Raw genomic sequence first — 16,051 nt, 5'->3', positions numbered from 1 at the left:
TGTGAACCAGATGCATTCATATGAATGTATTTTAAAATGTCCTTCGAATTAGATGTGGTGTAAGCCGCATCAAAATTCGCATAGGTGTGCACGGGGGCTTACTTTCTCCTTTACCTCACCTTTATCTTCTTCTTTTGTTTCCTCCCTTTTCTTCTTTTTCTCTGGTCGGGTTCCTAAGCCCTCCTTAGTTGTCTATAGCTGGCCAGAACTATTTCAAAAAGTGTTACTAGAATACAGGTCCTGGCTACTTTTGCACGCTATGGGGTTAGCCCCAAGTTATATGTATGTTGCATTTAGGATTTCTGTGCTCATTTAGATAGGAGGCCTTCCTTCCTTTGTTTATACTGTGTATTTTGTGTTTTTTATGCCGCCAGTCATAGCCCCTGCATGGGCAAACTAGGTGCTTTTGGTATTACCATTTAGGTTTATGATATACCTGCAATAAAAATGATTGAACCACAAAGCTGAAATTTAATCTGCATATACATGCCTTCCCTGATCCCTCCTCTTCTCCCTTTACCAACATGATGATGACACTTTTAAATAAAACATTTTCATTTTATTTGCATACTTTACGTTAAAACCCAGTAATATCATCACTGTGTCCCTGTGATTCTTTATGTTGTGTAGACAGATCATGGCTGGTAGGAGGGGCTGTACATAGCGCACTGAAAACAGTGGACTGCCCTACGTAAAATCCACATGTGATAATGTGCCCTATGATTGAAAGAACTGATATCCAACAAATGGAAGGGACAGGCCATGGCAAGTTGGGCTGGAGAGGAAAGCATTAGATGATGCTGGACGTCCTTCAAACCTAAAATGAGAATATGTGACTATGAGAAGCTCACAGTGTGCAGTGAAATCAGAGTAAGCATTCTCAGTAAAGGAAAGGAGTCTGTACCATTGTGCAAGACTGAAGGTACAGAGTTCAGCTATAAAGCTTATCTAACGCCAACCTTTTTTTTGTTTTGTTTTGTATAGCATACCATTGTGGAGATGTTCCCAGAGAGAACATTTCTCCAATGTACAGGAAATCCTCTCTAAGGTCAGGGATCACACAACTGAGTTGTGGTAATGCATGTTAGCGTGCCATGGAAGAGTCAGTGCACTGCCAAGTCATTCATTCTGAATGGCACCTCAATGCACTTGTGTTGCACTACACTGCAATGCACAGTAAAATGCTGTGCTAAAAAAAAAAAAAAAAAAAAAAAAATACTCAGATTTTTCCTCACCTTCAGTCTCTGTGACAGTTGTCACCAGGACAAATAGAGAAAGTGATCCTCCCCATCAGTGAGACAGAGACGGTGAATCTCCCCAGCTGGGACACAGAGGGTCAATCTCCCCGGCTGGGACACAGAGGGTGAATCTTCCTGGCTGGGATACAGAGGGTGAATCTCCCCGGCTGGGACACAGAGGGTAAACCTCCCCATCAGTGCCACAGAGACGGTGAAGCTCCCAGCTGGGACAGAGAGGGTGAATCTCCTCGGCTGGGACGCAGAGGGTAAACCTCCCCATCAGTGCCACAGAGACGGTGAAGCTCCCAGCTGGGACAGAGAGGGTGAATCTCCTCGGCTGGGACGCAGAGAGGGTGAACCTCCTCGGCTGGGACGCAGAGAGGGTGAACCTCCTCAGCTGGGACGCAGAGAGGGTGAATTTCCCAAGCTGGGACGCAGAGAGGGTGAACCTCCCCAGCTGGGACGCAGAGAGGGTGAACCTCCCCAGCTGGGACGCAGAGAGGGTGAACCTCCTCAGCTGGGACGCAGAGAGGGTGAACCTCCCCAGCTGGGACGCAGAGAGGGTGAATTTCCCAAGCTGGGACGCAGAGAGGGTGAACCTCCCCAGCTGGGACGCAGAGAGGGTGAACCTCCCCAGCTGGGACGCAGAGAGGGTGAACCTCCCCAGCTGGGACGCAGAGAGGGTGAACCTCCCCAGCTGGGACGCAGAGAGGGTGTACCTCCTCAGCTGGGATGGAATAAGGATGAACCTGCCCAGCTGGGATGCAGAGAGGGTGAACCTTCCCAGCAGAGACACAGGGAGGGTGAACCTCACAACTTTACCGGAAGGGATGCAAGAGAGAATGAACCTCACCAACTGGGACGCAGAGAGAGTGCACTTCCCCAGCTGAAATGCAGGGGGTGAACCTCCTCAGCTGAGACACAGAGAGGGTGAACCTCCACAGCTGGGACACAGTGAGGACGAACCCCCCCCCCCACTAGGATGCAATGAGGATGAACCAACCCAGCTGGGACGCAGAGACACAAGGGGGGTGAACCTCACAACTTTACCGGAAGGGACACAAGAGGGAGTGAACCATACCAACTGAGACGCAGAGTCCATTTCCCCAGCTGGGACGCAGAGAGGGTGAACCTCCTCAGCTGAGACACAGAGAGGGTGAACCTCCACAGCTGGAACGCAATGAGAATGAACCTACCCAGTTGGGACGCAAAGAGAACCTCCCCAGCAGAGACACAAGGAGGGTGAACCTCACAACTTTACCAGAAGGGATGCAAGAGAGAATGAACCTCACCAACTGGGACGCAGAGAGAGTGCACTTCCCCAGCTGAAATGCAGGGGGTGAACCTCCTCAGCTGAGACACAGAGAGGGTGAACCTCCACAGCTGGAACGCAATGAGAATGAACCTACCCAGTTGGGACGCAAAGAGAACCTCCCCAGGAGAGACACAAGGAGGGTGAACCTCACAATTTTACCAGAAAGGACGCAAAGTGGGTGAACCTCACCAGCAGGGACACAGAGAGGGTTCTAACACCTACTCTATTCAAAACAAAAAATGGCTTTAGATACACTTGAACATGTCATGAGTTAAATAATAAACAGGCTCATTTTGCTAACCTGTTTCCTACATGGCAGGTGTACTGCAGACAATCCACAGAAAATAATACAGTACTGCTCCCCAGTGGAGAAATGACATATGGAATGACTTGGCTCTTCAAACTCAACCTAGGATTACCTTCCAGTAAAAAAAAAATCTATAAAGTCAATGGGGAAAACAACTGCGTGTTCCTAACACCTTCAGCTCCAGGAGCCAGGCCAGAAATTGTGTACAACGTTAAATGGTTCTATTAAAGAAAAAGCCTGGAAAGATTCACCCTTGCAAAATTTCTCTACAGCTTTACAAATGGCATTAACCACTTCACTATCTGTGTACAAATTAAAATTGCGGAGTGGTAGACATGTTTTTCTAGAGTTTCATTTATATATGGCTCAAATTAGAAATGATGTGAATGGCTCGTGTTATCGCCGTGATGACCAATCCCATGGATCATGAATGTAAACATCCAAGAGCCCCCTCCCCATCCTCTCACTACAGAGGAAGGAGTGGAAGTATTATTGCATCCATAAAATATTAATTCATGAAGGGATGGCAGACAGCAGCAGATTCTGACTGTTGGATGTTTTCTGTTTTTTTACCCTTTTCACCCACCCCCTGTACATCTTATTGTCAGGCTATCTGTATGTGACCTGTATAGCATAGCTCCCAACTGTCCCTGATTTCGAGGGACTGTCCCTGATTTCGAGCAATGTCCCTCTGTCCCTCTTTTTCTCCTATTTGTCCCTTATTTTGGTCTGATCCATATAGTTGTATATAAAATATCTTTCAAAAAGTTTTCCCCAGTGTTAAACCTTTCATCCAAATTCTAAATTGTTGCATATGTAAATTTTAAAAGTCAATATAAAGGAATAATAGTAGTAAAAGAAAAGCCCTCCTGTATTTAATTAACCTTTTTTTTTTGGTTAATTCTCTTTTAAGGGGGTGTGACAGGGGGGGCGTGTCCTATGCGCCTACATAAGTTTGCTAGTAAGTGTCCCTCATTCCCATCTCAAAATGTTGGGAGATATGTGTATAGTAACCCTTTATCTCCCTTATTCTGCGCATTAACTCCCTCATCTCCTACCTCACATTGTATGTGAGCTGTGCATTAACCCTTTTACTACCTCCCTCTGTGTATGACTTGTATATTGATGATGCACTTTATCTAGTGCACCATCATCAAGCTCCATGTTTTAATCACCAGCACCTGTCAATTTCTGGTATTGAAGTGACCCCTTACATTTTTTGTTTATTGTAACAATGACCCTCTACATTGATGGTAAGCATAGAAGTGACTCCTTACATTGTTGGCCAGTGTAGAAGTGTCCCCTTACATTGGTGGGGATTATAGAAGTGTCCCCTTAAATTGGTGGGGATTATAGACGTGTCCCCTTACATTGGTGGGGATTATAGACGTGTCCCCTTACATTGGTGGGGATTATAGACGTGTCCCCTTACATTGGTAGGGATTATAGACGTGTCCCCTTACATTGGTGCGGATTATAGACGTGTCCCCTTACATTGGTGGGGATTATAGACGTGTCCCCTTACATTGGTGGGGATTATAGACGTGTCCCCTTACATTGGTGCGGATTATAGACGTGTCCCCTTACATTGGTGGGGATTATAGAAGTGTCCCCTTACATTGGTGGGGATTATAGACGTGTCCCCTTACATTGGTGGGGATTATAGACGTGTCCCCTTACATTGGTGGGGATTATAGACGTGTCCCCTTACATTGGTGGGGATTATAGACGTGTCCCCTTACATTGGTGGGGATTATAGACGTGTCCCCTTACATTGGTGGGGATTATAGACGTGTCCCCTTACATTGGTGGGGATTATAGAAGTGTCCCCTTACATTGGTGGTCAACATAGAAGTGACTCCTTACATTGGTGGTCAGTGTAGAAGTGTCCCCTTACATTGGTGGTCAGTGTAGAAGTGTCCCCTTACATTGGTGGTCAGCGTAGAAATTACTCCTTACATTGGTGGTCAGCGTAGAAGTATCCCCTTACATTGATGGTTAGTGTAGAAGTGTCCCCTTACATTTGGTGGTCAGTGTAGAAGTGACTCCCTACATTGGTGGCCATTGTAGAAGTGACCCCTTACATTGGTGGTCATTGTAGAAGTGACCCCTTACATTGGTGGTCAGCGTAGAAGTTACTCCTTATATGGATGGTCAGTGTACAAGTCTCCGCTTACATGGATGGTCAGTTTAGAAGTGTCCTCTTACATTGGTGGTCAGCATAGAAGTGACTCCTTACATTGGTGGTCAGTGTAGAAGTGTTCCCTTACATTGGTAGCCAGTATAGGTAGGGGCTCAATCTGTCACTGCTCTCTTCTCAAGGAACCCCTAGCAACCTCTGAAGGTACCCTGGTTGAGAAAGCCTGGGTTAGATATTGTATTTTCTTTTCTAAGTGTACAGTACTCTGATTCCAGCCCGTACTCTTACCTATTTCACAGGATTCTGCCACAACAATATCTAGATGTCTGCGGCGTCATGGAGGATGAGCTGGAAAATACATAATTTTATTGAACTGAATGAGGCAACTGGAAATGAGACATACAATTATTTACTACTCAATAATTATTAACTCATTATTATTTACAATACATTCTAAACATAACTACAGCTTCAGGAAAATGTGAAGCATTTAATCCACTACTTTGTTTTAATAAAAACTGTACAGCAGGGGCTTCAATTTCGGCACCGCTCCTCCAATCTCCTGGGTGCTCCAGCAGGATTGGAGCTGCTTTCTCATAGCCGGGAAACAACCAGCTACTTGAAAGGGGACAGGTGGAGCGACACTTGTTGTTAATCCTAATAAAAGAACAGAAGGGTTGTCCATTTTCTTGCTGTATGAGCAACATTTTTTCAATCTATCCATATACTGTAGTGACAAACACCGATCAGCCATAACTTTATGACCTAATATCGACCCTCTTTTGCCACCAAAACAGCCCTAACCCATCGAGGCATGGACAGCACTAGACCTTTGAAGGTATGCTGCGGTATCTGGCACCAAGCTGTCAGTACTGGATCCTTTATGTCCTGTAAATTGTGAGGTGGGGTCTCCGTGGTTTGGACTTGTTTTTCCAGCACATCCCACAGATGCTCAATTGGATTGAGATCTGGAGAATTTGGAGGCTAAGTCAACATCTAAACTGGTTGTTGTGTTCCTCAAACCATTCTTGAGCCATGTCAACAGAGTGGCAGGGCACATTAGTCTGCTGAAAGAGACCACTGCCATCAGGGAATACCGTTTCCATGAAGGGATGTAATTGGTCAGCAACAATGTTAAGGTAGGTGATGTGTGTCAAGTAACATCCACATGAATGGAAGGACCCAAGGTTTCCCAGCAGAACATGGCCCAAAGCATCACGCTGCATCCGTTGGCTTGCCTTCTTCCCGTACCGCCTCCTGGTACCATCTCTTCCCCAGGTATGCGATGCTCTCAGCCATCGTAAAAGAAGACGTGACCAGGCCACCTTCTTCCATTGCTCCATGGTCCAGTTCTGATGCTCACGTGCCCATTGTAGATGCATTTGGCTGTGGACACCGATCAGCATGGGCACCCTGACTGGTCTGCGGCTACGCAACCCCATACACAACAAACTGGATGCCCATTTTTTCTGCTTTCGACACATCAACTTTAGAGACAACATATTTGCTTGCTGCCTAATATATCCCAATGACTTGCTAATGGCATTGTAAAGAGATAATCGATGTTATTCACTAAAGGTGGTTCTACAGGCTTAAAGTTTTTTTTTACCTTAATGCATTCTCTGTAGTAAGGTAAAAAAAACTTTCTGTGCACTTACCTGAGCCTGAACTCAATACAGCGCTGTACCCGAGAGCAGCGGCTCTCCTCACTCGGCAGACTGATATCAGTGGCAGCCATTGGCTCCTGCTGCTGTCAATCAAATACTGTGAGGGAGTGTGGGGTGTTGCTGAGACACACTGTCTGCGTCTATAGACGCAGGCAGTGCAGCTTGGGATGGAACCTGCATGAGTGCCCCCGACAGGGAGCTTCCTATGGGGGGCACTTGCCAAAGAGGAGGAGCCAGGAGCACCGGCGGGGGACCCCAGAACAGGAGGATCGGAGCTGCTCTGTGCAAAACTATTGCACAAAGCAAGTAAGTATATATCATGTTACAATCACTTTACCCTTTACCTGTCAGTGGTGATAAAGTTATGGCTGATCGGTGTATTTATCATCAATTAAGACCACCTACCTGTGGCTCCAAAATGACTGCGGACTAATACACATCCAAAGAAATCCTGTCGGAATGAAAGACTCCACCACACATGGATGCCAATATGAACTTTGTTAGTGATATCTCCTGATGAACTACAAGTACCAGGATGTCCTACAAGCAGCCCAAACCAACCATACAACTTTTCAAAAGGATACGAATAAGATTTGGTCCGTTGGTCCTGCATGACGGTCCCTTGCAGTGACTCAGTATTGGGGTGTAAAGTTTCTTTCATCGATGTTCATAAAGATTTTCACACTTCCAAGGAAGAGTAATCGGATGACTGTTCATAGGTCACCCTTCCTGTCAATGTGGTCTCAGGGCAGACTGAGGTATATTAGGTGACAGTAAAGGTTAGCAATGCTACGAAATGTGTAAATGAGGCTGATTTATTGCTAATAGGACAGGGGGGAGGTAGGTCAATAATGGGACAGGGGGGAGGTAGGTCAATAATGGGACAGGGGGAGGTAGGTCAATAATGGGACAGGGGGGAGGTAGGTCAATAATGGGACAGGGGGAGGTAGGTCAATAATGGGACAGGGGGGAGGTAGGTCAATAATGGGACAGGGGGGAGGTAGGTCAATAATGGGACAGGGGGGAGGTAGGTCAATAATGAGACAGGGGGGAGGTAGGTCAATAATGGGACTGTGGGGTGTTCATTCAATAGAAGAGTGAAGTGACAAATACTCCCTTATAATGAGGTGTTAATGTAATGCGAAGTAGTAGAGCTTGATAATGACTGTGCAGGGTGCATGGTGTCAGTGACATGTTGGGGGGGACATGGGCGGTGTCACGTGTTAATGAGATCTCTTATATATGTAGCTTGTATGTGTTAATGTGTCTGGAAGGTGACAAGGTAAATGTCACACCTTTCACATAAGAGTGAGCAAAACCAACCACAGACCTATGACAGGAAAACAGCACAACGCAATGATCTTCCAGGGATCGGAGACTTAGAGATAAATGTAGAAAAAGTACAAAGTCAACATTGGTGTCAATGCTGAGGGTTGTAATCCGTGGAGTTTCCAATAAGTTGGGTTTTGTTTATGGAATTTACTGAAGTATATACATGAATGACAAGGAGAATCTACAATCCAGTGTGTGACAGGATCATAGAATACACAGAACTCATTGTTACCAGTGTTCCTCCAGTAATAGACTGGGAATGGTGATGGATCCGCAGAGTACAGATCAGGGGTGTGTGGAGATGTGAAGTGCTGAGTATTAGGACTGCTACAGGATAGAGGGGTGCTCAGCAGTCATGTGTTCATACAATAGGGTGTGCAGTGTATGTACTGTCGTGTTTATAGTGCTGTGTATATTGTGCAGTGTATGTAGTGCTATGGATATGGTACTGTTGGCTGCTGTGTATGTAGTCCTATGAATACAGTGCAGTGGGCTGCTGTGTATGTAGTCCTATGGATGCAGTGGGGTGATGTGTATGTAGTCCTATGGATATAGTGCAGTGGGGTGCTGTGTATGTAGTCCTATGCATATAGTGCAGTGGGGTGCTGTGTATGTAGTCCTATGGATATGGTGCAGTGCAATGTATACAGTGCAGTGGGGTTCTGTGTATGTAGTTCTATGTATACAGTGCAGTGGGGTGCTGTGTATGTAGTTCTATGTATACAGTGCAGTGGGGTGCTGTGTATGTAGTGCTATATATACAGTGCAGTGGGGTGCTGTGTATGTAGTTTTATGTATACAGTGCAGTGGGGTACTGTGTATGTAGTGCTATGTATACAGTGAAGTGGGGTGCTGTGTATGTAGTGCTATGTATACAGTGCAGTGGGGTGCTATGTAGTTTTATGTATACAATGCAGTGGGGTGCTGTGTATGTAGTGCTATGTATACAGTGCAGTGGGGTGCTGTGTATGTAGTTTTATGTATACAGTGCAGTGGGTTCTGTGTATGTAGTTTTATGTATACAATGCAGTGGGGTGCTGTGTATGTAGTTCTATGTATACAGTGCAGTGGGGTGCTGTGTATGTAGTTCTATGTATACAGTGCAGTTGGGTGCTGTGTATGTAGTCCTATGGATATAGTGCAGTGGGTTCTGTGTATGTAGTGCTATGTATACAGTGCAGTGGGGTGCTATGGATATAGTGCAGTGGGGTGTTGTGTATGTAGTGCAGTGGGGTGTTGTGTATGTAGTGCTATGGATATAGTGAAGTGGGGTGCTGTGTATGTAGTGCAATGTATAGAATGCTGAGTATGTAGTGCAGTGGAATGCAATGTATATAGCGCAGTATTGCACTATACTGTGTATAAGACTTCAGTGGGATGCTGTGTAAGTAGTGCAGACTATATAGTGATATGTTTATAGCTCAGTGGGATGCAGAGTCTACAATAAAGTTCATGCAATAAGCTGGACAGAAGTAGAGACTTCCTAAGTTCCAAGGGTGCCCACAGATGTATATAGTGCAGTTTATATTATGCTGTTATAATGCTGTGTATATATAGCACGGTGTACATATCTCAGTGGGATGCAGAGTTTAGACTACAGTTCATCCAATGATCTGGAGAGAAGTATAGACTTCTATAGACTTCTTATGATATGGGGTGCTGGGAGAAGTGAGCAGTGTAGACAGTGGTAGGTAGAGATGAGTACAGAGGTTTTGGGGGGTGCAGGGATCAGGGAGGGGTGTTGGGGGGGTGTGATGGGGGGTGTTGGGGGGTATTGGGATCAGTGAGAGGTGTTGGGGGGGGGTGATGAGGGGTGTTGGGGTGCAGGGATCAGGGAGGGGTGTTGGGGGGGTGTGATGGGGGGTATTGGGATCAGTGAGAGGTGTTGGGGGGTGTGATGGGGGGTGTTGGGGTGCAGGGATGAGTGAGAGGTGTTGGGGGGTGTGATGGGGGGTGTTGGGATCAGTGAGAAGTATAGGTATGAAGTATTCTATACACACAGCCCATCAATGATAATATAAAAGTGTGTAGGGTGTAGATGAGCCATCACAGGGTGTTCAGTATGACAGGTGGGGGGTATATAGATGACAGCAGAGGGCTGTGTAGGTCCATATCCAGCAATGGAGCACAGATCAGATATACAACACAGAGCGGTGTCCATCCACACACACAGGGGTCTGCACATCCAGGAGGATCCGGGGTCAGTCAGTCCATGGCGGATGTCCCGGTGCTCGCTCTCCGGTCCCCCCCGGTGCGGTCTCTCGGTGAGATGTCAGTGTGTTCTTCTCTCCATCTTGTTGCCTAGGGAGTAAGCTTCGGTTGCTAGGTAGAGGTAGGCCACGCCCCATCTTTGGACGTCATGTCCGTGTACAGAGAAGCCGCGCCCAGACTCGAGCAGTGTCGGTGTAGAATGTAGAGCGCTACGCCGGGTCACGTGTGAGGGGCGCCTCGAATTTGGGATTCACTGTGCCGCCATGTGGAGGAATTTCACCCATTTCCCGCCATACCCCGACCTGTCCTCCTCCGGGCACTCTCTGTATATACATGTCTGTGTACTCTTGCTTGGTGCACTGGGTGTTATGAACTGGAATCGAGTTCTCCATCCACATATACTGCTGTAGGGAGTTTGTGCTACAATATCTCACATAAGTGAGTCCACCCCTCACATTTTAGTAAATAATACTTTGCTACACTGTAAAGTAGTAAGTGTACAGCTTGTATACGGCTCCATGTACACGGGACACTGGGGCAAACTCCTCTGAATAAGCTTGAAAGCCCAGCGTTTAGAAACGCCCATTTTACCGTGTTTGCGTCCAGAAGCGTTTATTAAGAGTACCTCTTAAGACCCTCCCCAAGCGCAAAAAACATTGTTATTTAACTATTTCAGCCATTTTGACCAGAGTGAGTAGCAGCAGCAGAGAGAGCAGCTGTATACTTGTATTTGCCTCTATTTCTGTGGGGTTGTTTTTGCAATGGATCCCATAATGAGCATATGTGAGGAAATGCTCCTGACATTGCTCCTGAAGAGGTTAGAACGACGTAAAAAATTGCGTGCGAGGTCCAGAGTCAGAGTTCGGTAGGATATTTTTCCAACATGTACGTACAGCTGCGTACCTATCCCGACTATGTTTGATCAAGTCAGGGGACAAGCTCAATGGTGGGGTCATCTTGGTCAAATCTGAACATATGGGTCAAATTCCAATTCAAATTTGGATACAGCAATGCTAGTGGTGTATTGTATTGCATCAAGGGCTATATATGGTCTATGAATCATCGCAAGCAATTAAAACATTTTAAACTATTTTTTTTAATGTTTTTTTCATTGTTTTCCATCATATTTTTGTCTTTTCAGGTCAAAAATATAGGGTACCTTTAAAAACGCTTATAAACGAAAACACCGGTACCGCGTTTCGTCGCGTTTGGCGTCTGAAACGTGGAAATCTTCGGCGTCTGAACCCATTTTTTTTGCTTTCAAAGAAACGCTGTTAAACGCAACTGCCTAAAAACAGCAATAAACGAGACTGTGTACATGGTCACATAGGATAACATTGAATGAGTTCAGGGGCAGTTGAAAAAAGCATCCAACTGCCTCTGAACGTACGTTTAGCAGCATCCCATGTACATGGGGCCTAACAGTGTAAATTTGCTGTCCCCTCAAAATAACTCAACACACAGCTATTAATGTCTAAACTGCTGGCAACAAAAGTGAGTACACCCCTAAGTGAAAATGTCCAAATTGGGCCCAATTAGGCTTTTTCCTTCCCCAGTGTCATGTGACTCGTTAGTGTTACAAGGTCTCAGGTGTGAATGGGGAACAGGTGTGTTAAATTTGGTGTTATCGCTCTCACTCTCTCATACTGGTCACTGGAAGTTCAACATGGCACCTCCTGGCAAAGAACTCTCTGAGGATCTGAAAAAAAGAATTGTTGCTCTACATAAAGATGGCCTAGGCTATAAGAAGATTGTCAAGACCCTGAAACTGAGCTGCAGCACGGTGGCCAAGACCATACAGCAGTTTAACAGAACAGGTTCCACTCAGACCAAAGAAGTTGAGTGCACGTGCTCAGCGTCATATCCAGAGGTTGTCTTTGAGAAATAGACATATGAGTGCTGCCAGCAATTCTAGAGAGGTTGAAGGGGTGGGGGGTCAGCCTGTACATACACCGCATACTGCATCAAACTGGTCTGCATGGCTGTCGTCCCAGAAGGAAGACTCTTCTAAAAATGATGCACAAGAAAGCCCACAAACAGTTTGCTGAAGACAAGCAGACTAAGGTCATGGATTACTGGAACCATGTCCTGTGGTCTGATGAGACCAAGATAAACTTATTTTGTTTAGATTTTGTCAAGCGTGTGTGGCGACAACCAGGTGAGGAGTACAAAGATAAGTGTGTGTTGCCTACAGTAAAGCATGGTGGTGGGAATGTCATGGTCTGGGGCTGGATGAGTGCTGCCAGCACTGGGGAGCTACAGTTCATTGAGGGAACCATGACTGCCAACATGTACTGTGACATACTGAAGTAGAGCATGATCCCCTCTCTTCAGAGATTGGACTGCAGGACAGTATTCCAACATGAGAAGGACCCCAAACGCACCTCCAAGACAACCACTGCCTTGCTAAAGAAGTTGAGGGTAAAGGTGATGGACTGGCCAAGTATGTCTCCAGACCTAAACCCTATTGAGCATCTGTGGGGCATCCTCAAACGGAAGGTGGAGGAGTACAAGGTCTCTAACATCCACCAGCTCCATGATGTCATCATGGAGGAGTGGAAGAGGACTCCAGTGGCAACCTGTGAAGCTCTGGGGAACTCCATGCCCAAGAGGGTTAAGATAGTGCTGGAAAATAATGATGGCCACGTAAAATATTGACTCTTTGGGCTCAAATTGGACATTTTCACTTAGGGGTGTACTCACTTTTGTTGCCTGAGGTTTAGACATTATTGGCTGTGTGTTGAGTTATTTTGAGGGGTCAGCAAATTTACACTGTTTCACAAGCTGTACACTCACTACTTTACATTGTAGCAAAGTGTCATTTCTTCAGTGTTGTCACATGAAAAGATAGAATAAAATATTTACAAAAATGTGAGGGGTGTACATACTTGTGTGAGATACTGTATGTACATTAAGGTTCATGTGCATGCAGGTGTGGAAAAAAATATGCTGTACATTAAGAATGCTTTCAGAAATAGAAGTATTAATAGTTTATTTTTATCAGTTAACAAAATGAGAAGTAAATGAACAGGAGAGAAATCAATATTTGGTGTGACCACCCTTTGCCTTCAAAACAGCATTAATTCTTCTAGGTAAACTTACACACAGTTTTTGAAGGAACTCAGCAGGTAGGTTGTTCCAAACATCTTGGAGAACCAACCACATATCTTCTGTGGATGTAGGCTGCCTCAAATCCTCCTGTTTCTTCATGGAATCTCCAAAAAAACTCAATGTTGAGATTAGGGCTCTATAGAGGCCAAACCATCACTTCCAAGACTCCTTGTTCTTCTTTATGCTGAAGACAGTTCTAAATGACATTGGCTGTATGTTTTGGGAGATTGTCCTGCTGCAGAATAAATTAGGGGCCAATCACATGAAATTGATGACTTAAAGCGGAGTTCCACCCATATAAAAGTCAGCAGCTACAAAAAGTGAAGCTGCTGACTTTTAATAATCGGACACTCATCTGTCCCACGGTCCAGCGATGAGAGCGAACGAAGCCTCGCTCTTCTCCTCCCCCTCTACGCGGCGCCGGCATTCTGACTGTGGTCGCCCGGCTGTGGCTTCACAGTAGGGTTGCCACCTTTTCTTCAAGCTAAACCCGAACACTTTAGCGGCGGCATTTTTTAGGGGGGTATACACTATAAGATTGTATAAGACCTGGGACACTTTTGGTGGCCTGAAAGAGAGTAGTAATGTGGCGCATAGCTCGCCGCAGCAAACAGTGCGCGTGGCTGAATTGTGAGTGTTCTGCACGGAATGCAGGGGTCAGATATGTCCTGGGGAGAGGGCCAGTGCTAGCAGGGGGGGTGGGAGAGTTAGCGGCTGGTGCTCAAAATTTGTTTTGGGGGGGGGGGAGCGCAAACAAACTGAAACATTCTGAAAAAAAACATCAATTGCAGCCTCACTGTACCCCATAAAATGCAGCCACTGTGCCCCATAAAATGCAGCCACTGTGCCCATCATATGCAGCCACTGTGCCCATAAAATGCAGCCTCTGTGCCCATACAATGCAGCCTTTGTGCCCATCATATGTAGCCACTGTGCCCATCATATGCAGCCTCTATGCCCATCATATGCAGCCTCTGTGCCCATCATAGGCAGCCTCTGTGCCCATCATATGCAGCCTATTCCCATCATATGGAGCCTCTGTGCGCATCATACAGCCTCTGTGCCTATCATACAGCCTCTGTGCCCATCATATGCAGCCTCTGTGACAATCATACAGCCTCTGTGCCCTTCATATGAAGCCTCTATGCCCATCATACAGCAACTGTGCCCACAATATCTAGCCTCTGTGCCCATCATATGCAGCCTCTGTGCCAATCATACAGCCTCTGTGCCCTTCATATGCAGCCTCTGTGCCCATGATACAGCAACTGTGCCCATAATATCTAGCCTCTGTGCCCATCATATGCAGCCTGCACCCATATGTGCTGGGGCGCTTGGGGGGGTCAGATATGTGCTGGGGGGGGGGGGCTTTGTGAGAGAAGAGGGCCAGTGCAAGGGGAAGGGGTGGAGGGTAGGATATATGCTGGGGGTGTTTTGGGAAGGGAGAGAGATAGTGCTAGGAGAGGTTGTCAGATTTCAAATCCAATTGACACTGATAACATTGTCTTCCCTCTGCCAAAGCCCCCCCAGCACATATCATCCTAACCCCTCAATCACTCCACATATTTTCTACCTTGTCCTCCTTTCTAGACGCTCTCTCCCCCTCCCTCCTCCATCTAGAGAGCACAATAAAAACTTTCTACAGGCCTGATATCAGCACGTCCCTGCTCCCCCCTCCTCCTCGTGTGTGTACAGACCTGAGGAGGAGGGGAGGAGCTTTAATACACTGACATTCTGCTCTGCTGAACCAAGCTGCTGTCAGGGAGAGGGGAGAATAAATAAATAAAACAATTATATATTGATTTTTACCTCCACTATCCAATTGCTTCATTTAAAGTCCCAATCTCCCTTTAGTCTCAACCCAAACCAGGGATGGAGGCACTTTATTGTGCTGTATTTAAAGTCCCAAAACTACATTGAGTGTCCCCATCAGATTCCCCCTATACATCAGGTGTCCCCATCAGTGCCCCCCTTTACATCAGGTGTCCCTATCAGCATCCTCCTTTAAATGAGGTGCCCCCCTTTACATAAGGTGTTCCCATCAGAGTCCTCCCTTTACATCAGGTGTCCCAATTAGAGTCCCCCTTTACATCAGGTGTGCCCATCAGAGTCCTCCTTTACATCAGGTGTCCCCATCAGAGTCCCCTTTACATTAGGCATCCTCATCAAAGTCCCGGTTTTATATCAGATGTACCCATCAGAGTCCTCCTTTAAATAAGGTGTCCCCATCAGAGTCCTCCCTTTACATAAGGTGTCCCAATCAGTGTCCTCCTTTACATTAGGTGTCCCCATCAGAGTCCTCCTTTACATCAGGCGTCCCCATCACATCAGAGTCCCCCTTTACATCAGGCATCCCCATCAGAGTTCCCCTTTACATCAGGCGTCCCCATCAGAGTCCTCCTTTACATCAGGCGTCCCAATCAGAGTCCCCCTTCACATCAGGCATCCCCATCAGAGTTCTCCTTCACATCAGGTCTCCCTCCTCGTACTCACAGCATCCACCTTCAGACCAGTCAGAAACCGGAAGTGACGGCACGGGACCCTTTACATCAGGCGTCCCCATCACATCAGAGTCCCCCTTTACATCAGGCATCCCTATCAGAGTTCCCCTTCACATCAGGTCTCCCCCCTCGTACTCACAGCTCCCACAGCATACACCTTCAGACCAGTCAGAAACCGGAAGTGACGGCGTGGGACCCAACAATTGCTAACCACAGCAGGGAACAATGA

At 46.4% G+C, this 16,051-nt stretch overlaps 1 protein-coding gene across 2 annotated transcripts in view; it reads right to left on the bottom strand.

Annotated features, from left to right (window-relative positions):
* CEP126 (centrosomal protein 126) overlaps nucleotides 1-9,731 on the bottom strand; it is a 123,145-nt gene extending 113,414 nt beyond the window's left edge. For both annotated transcript variants that reach the window (XM_073613060.1, XM_073613061.1), the window contains exon 1: nucleotides 7,252-9,731. In XM_073613060.1, the coding sequence (XP_073469161.1) occupies nucleotides 7,252-7,328 (77 nt within the window). In that variant the 5' untranslated portion in view covers nucleotides 7,329-9,731. The remainder of the gene's footprint in view (nucleotides 1-7,251) is intronic.
* Between the last annotated feature and the right edge of the window lie 6,320 nt (nucleotides 9,732-16,051).

This window comes from Aquarana catesbeiana, linkage group LG02, assembly GCF_042186555.1.
Source record: "Aquarana catesbeiana isolate 2022-GZ linkage group LG02, ASM4218655v1, whole genome shotgun sequence".
In the NCBI taxonomy this organism is placed as follows: Eukaryota; Metazoa; Chordata; class Amphibia; order Anura; family Ranidae; genus Aquarana; species Aquarana catesbeiana.
Note: the sequence above shows the minus strand (reverse complement) of the source record. Positions and strands in the feature narration are given on the sequence as shown.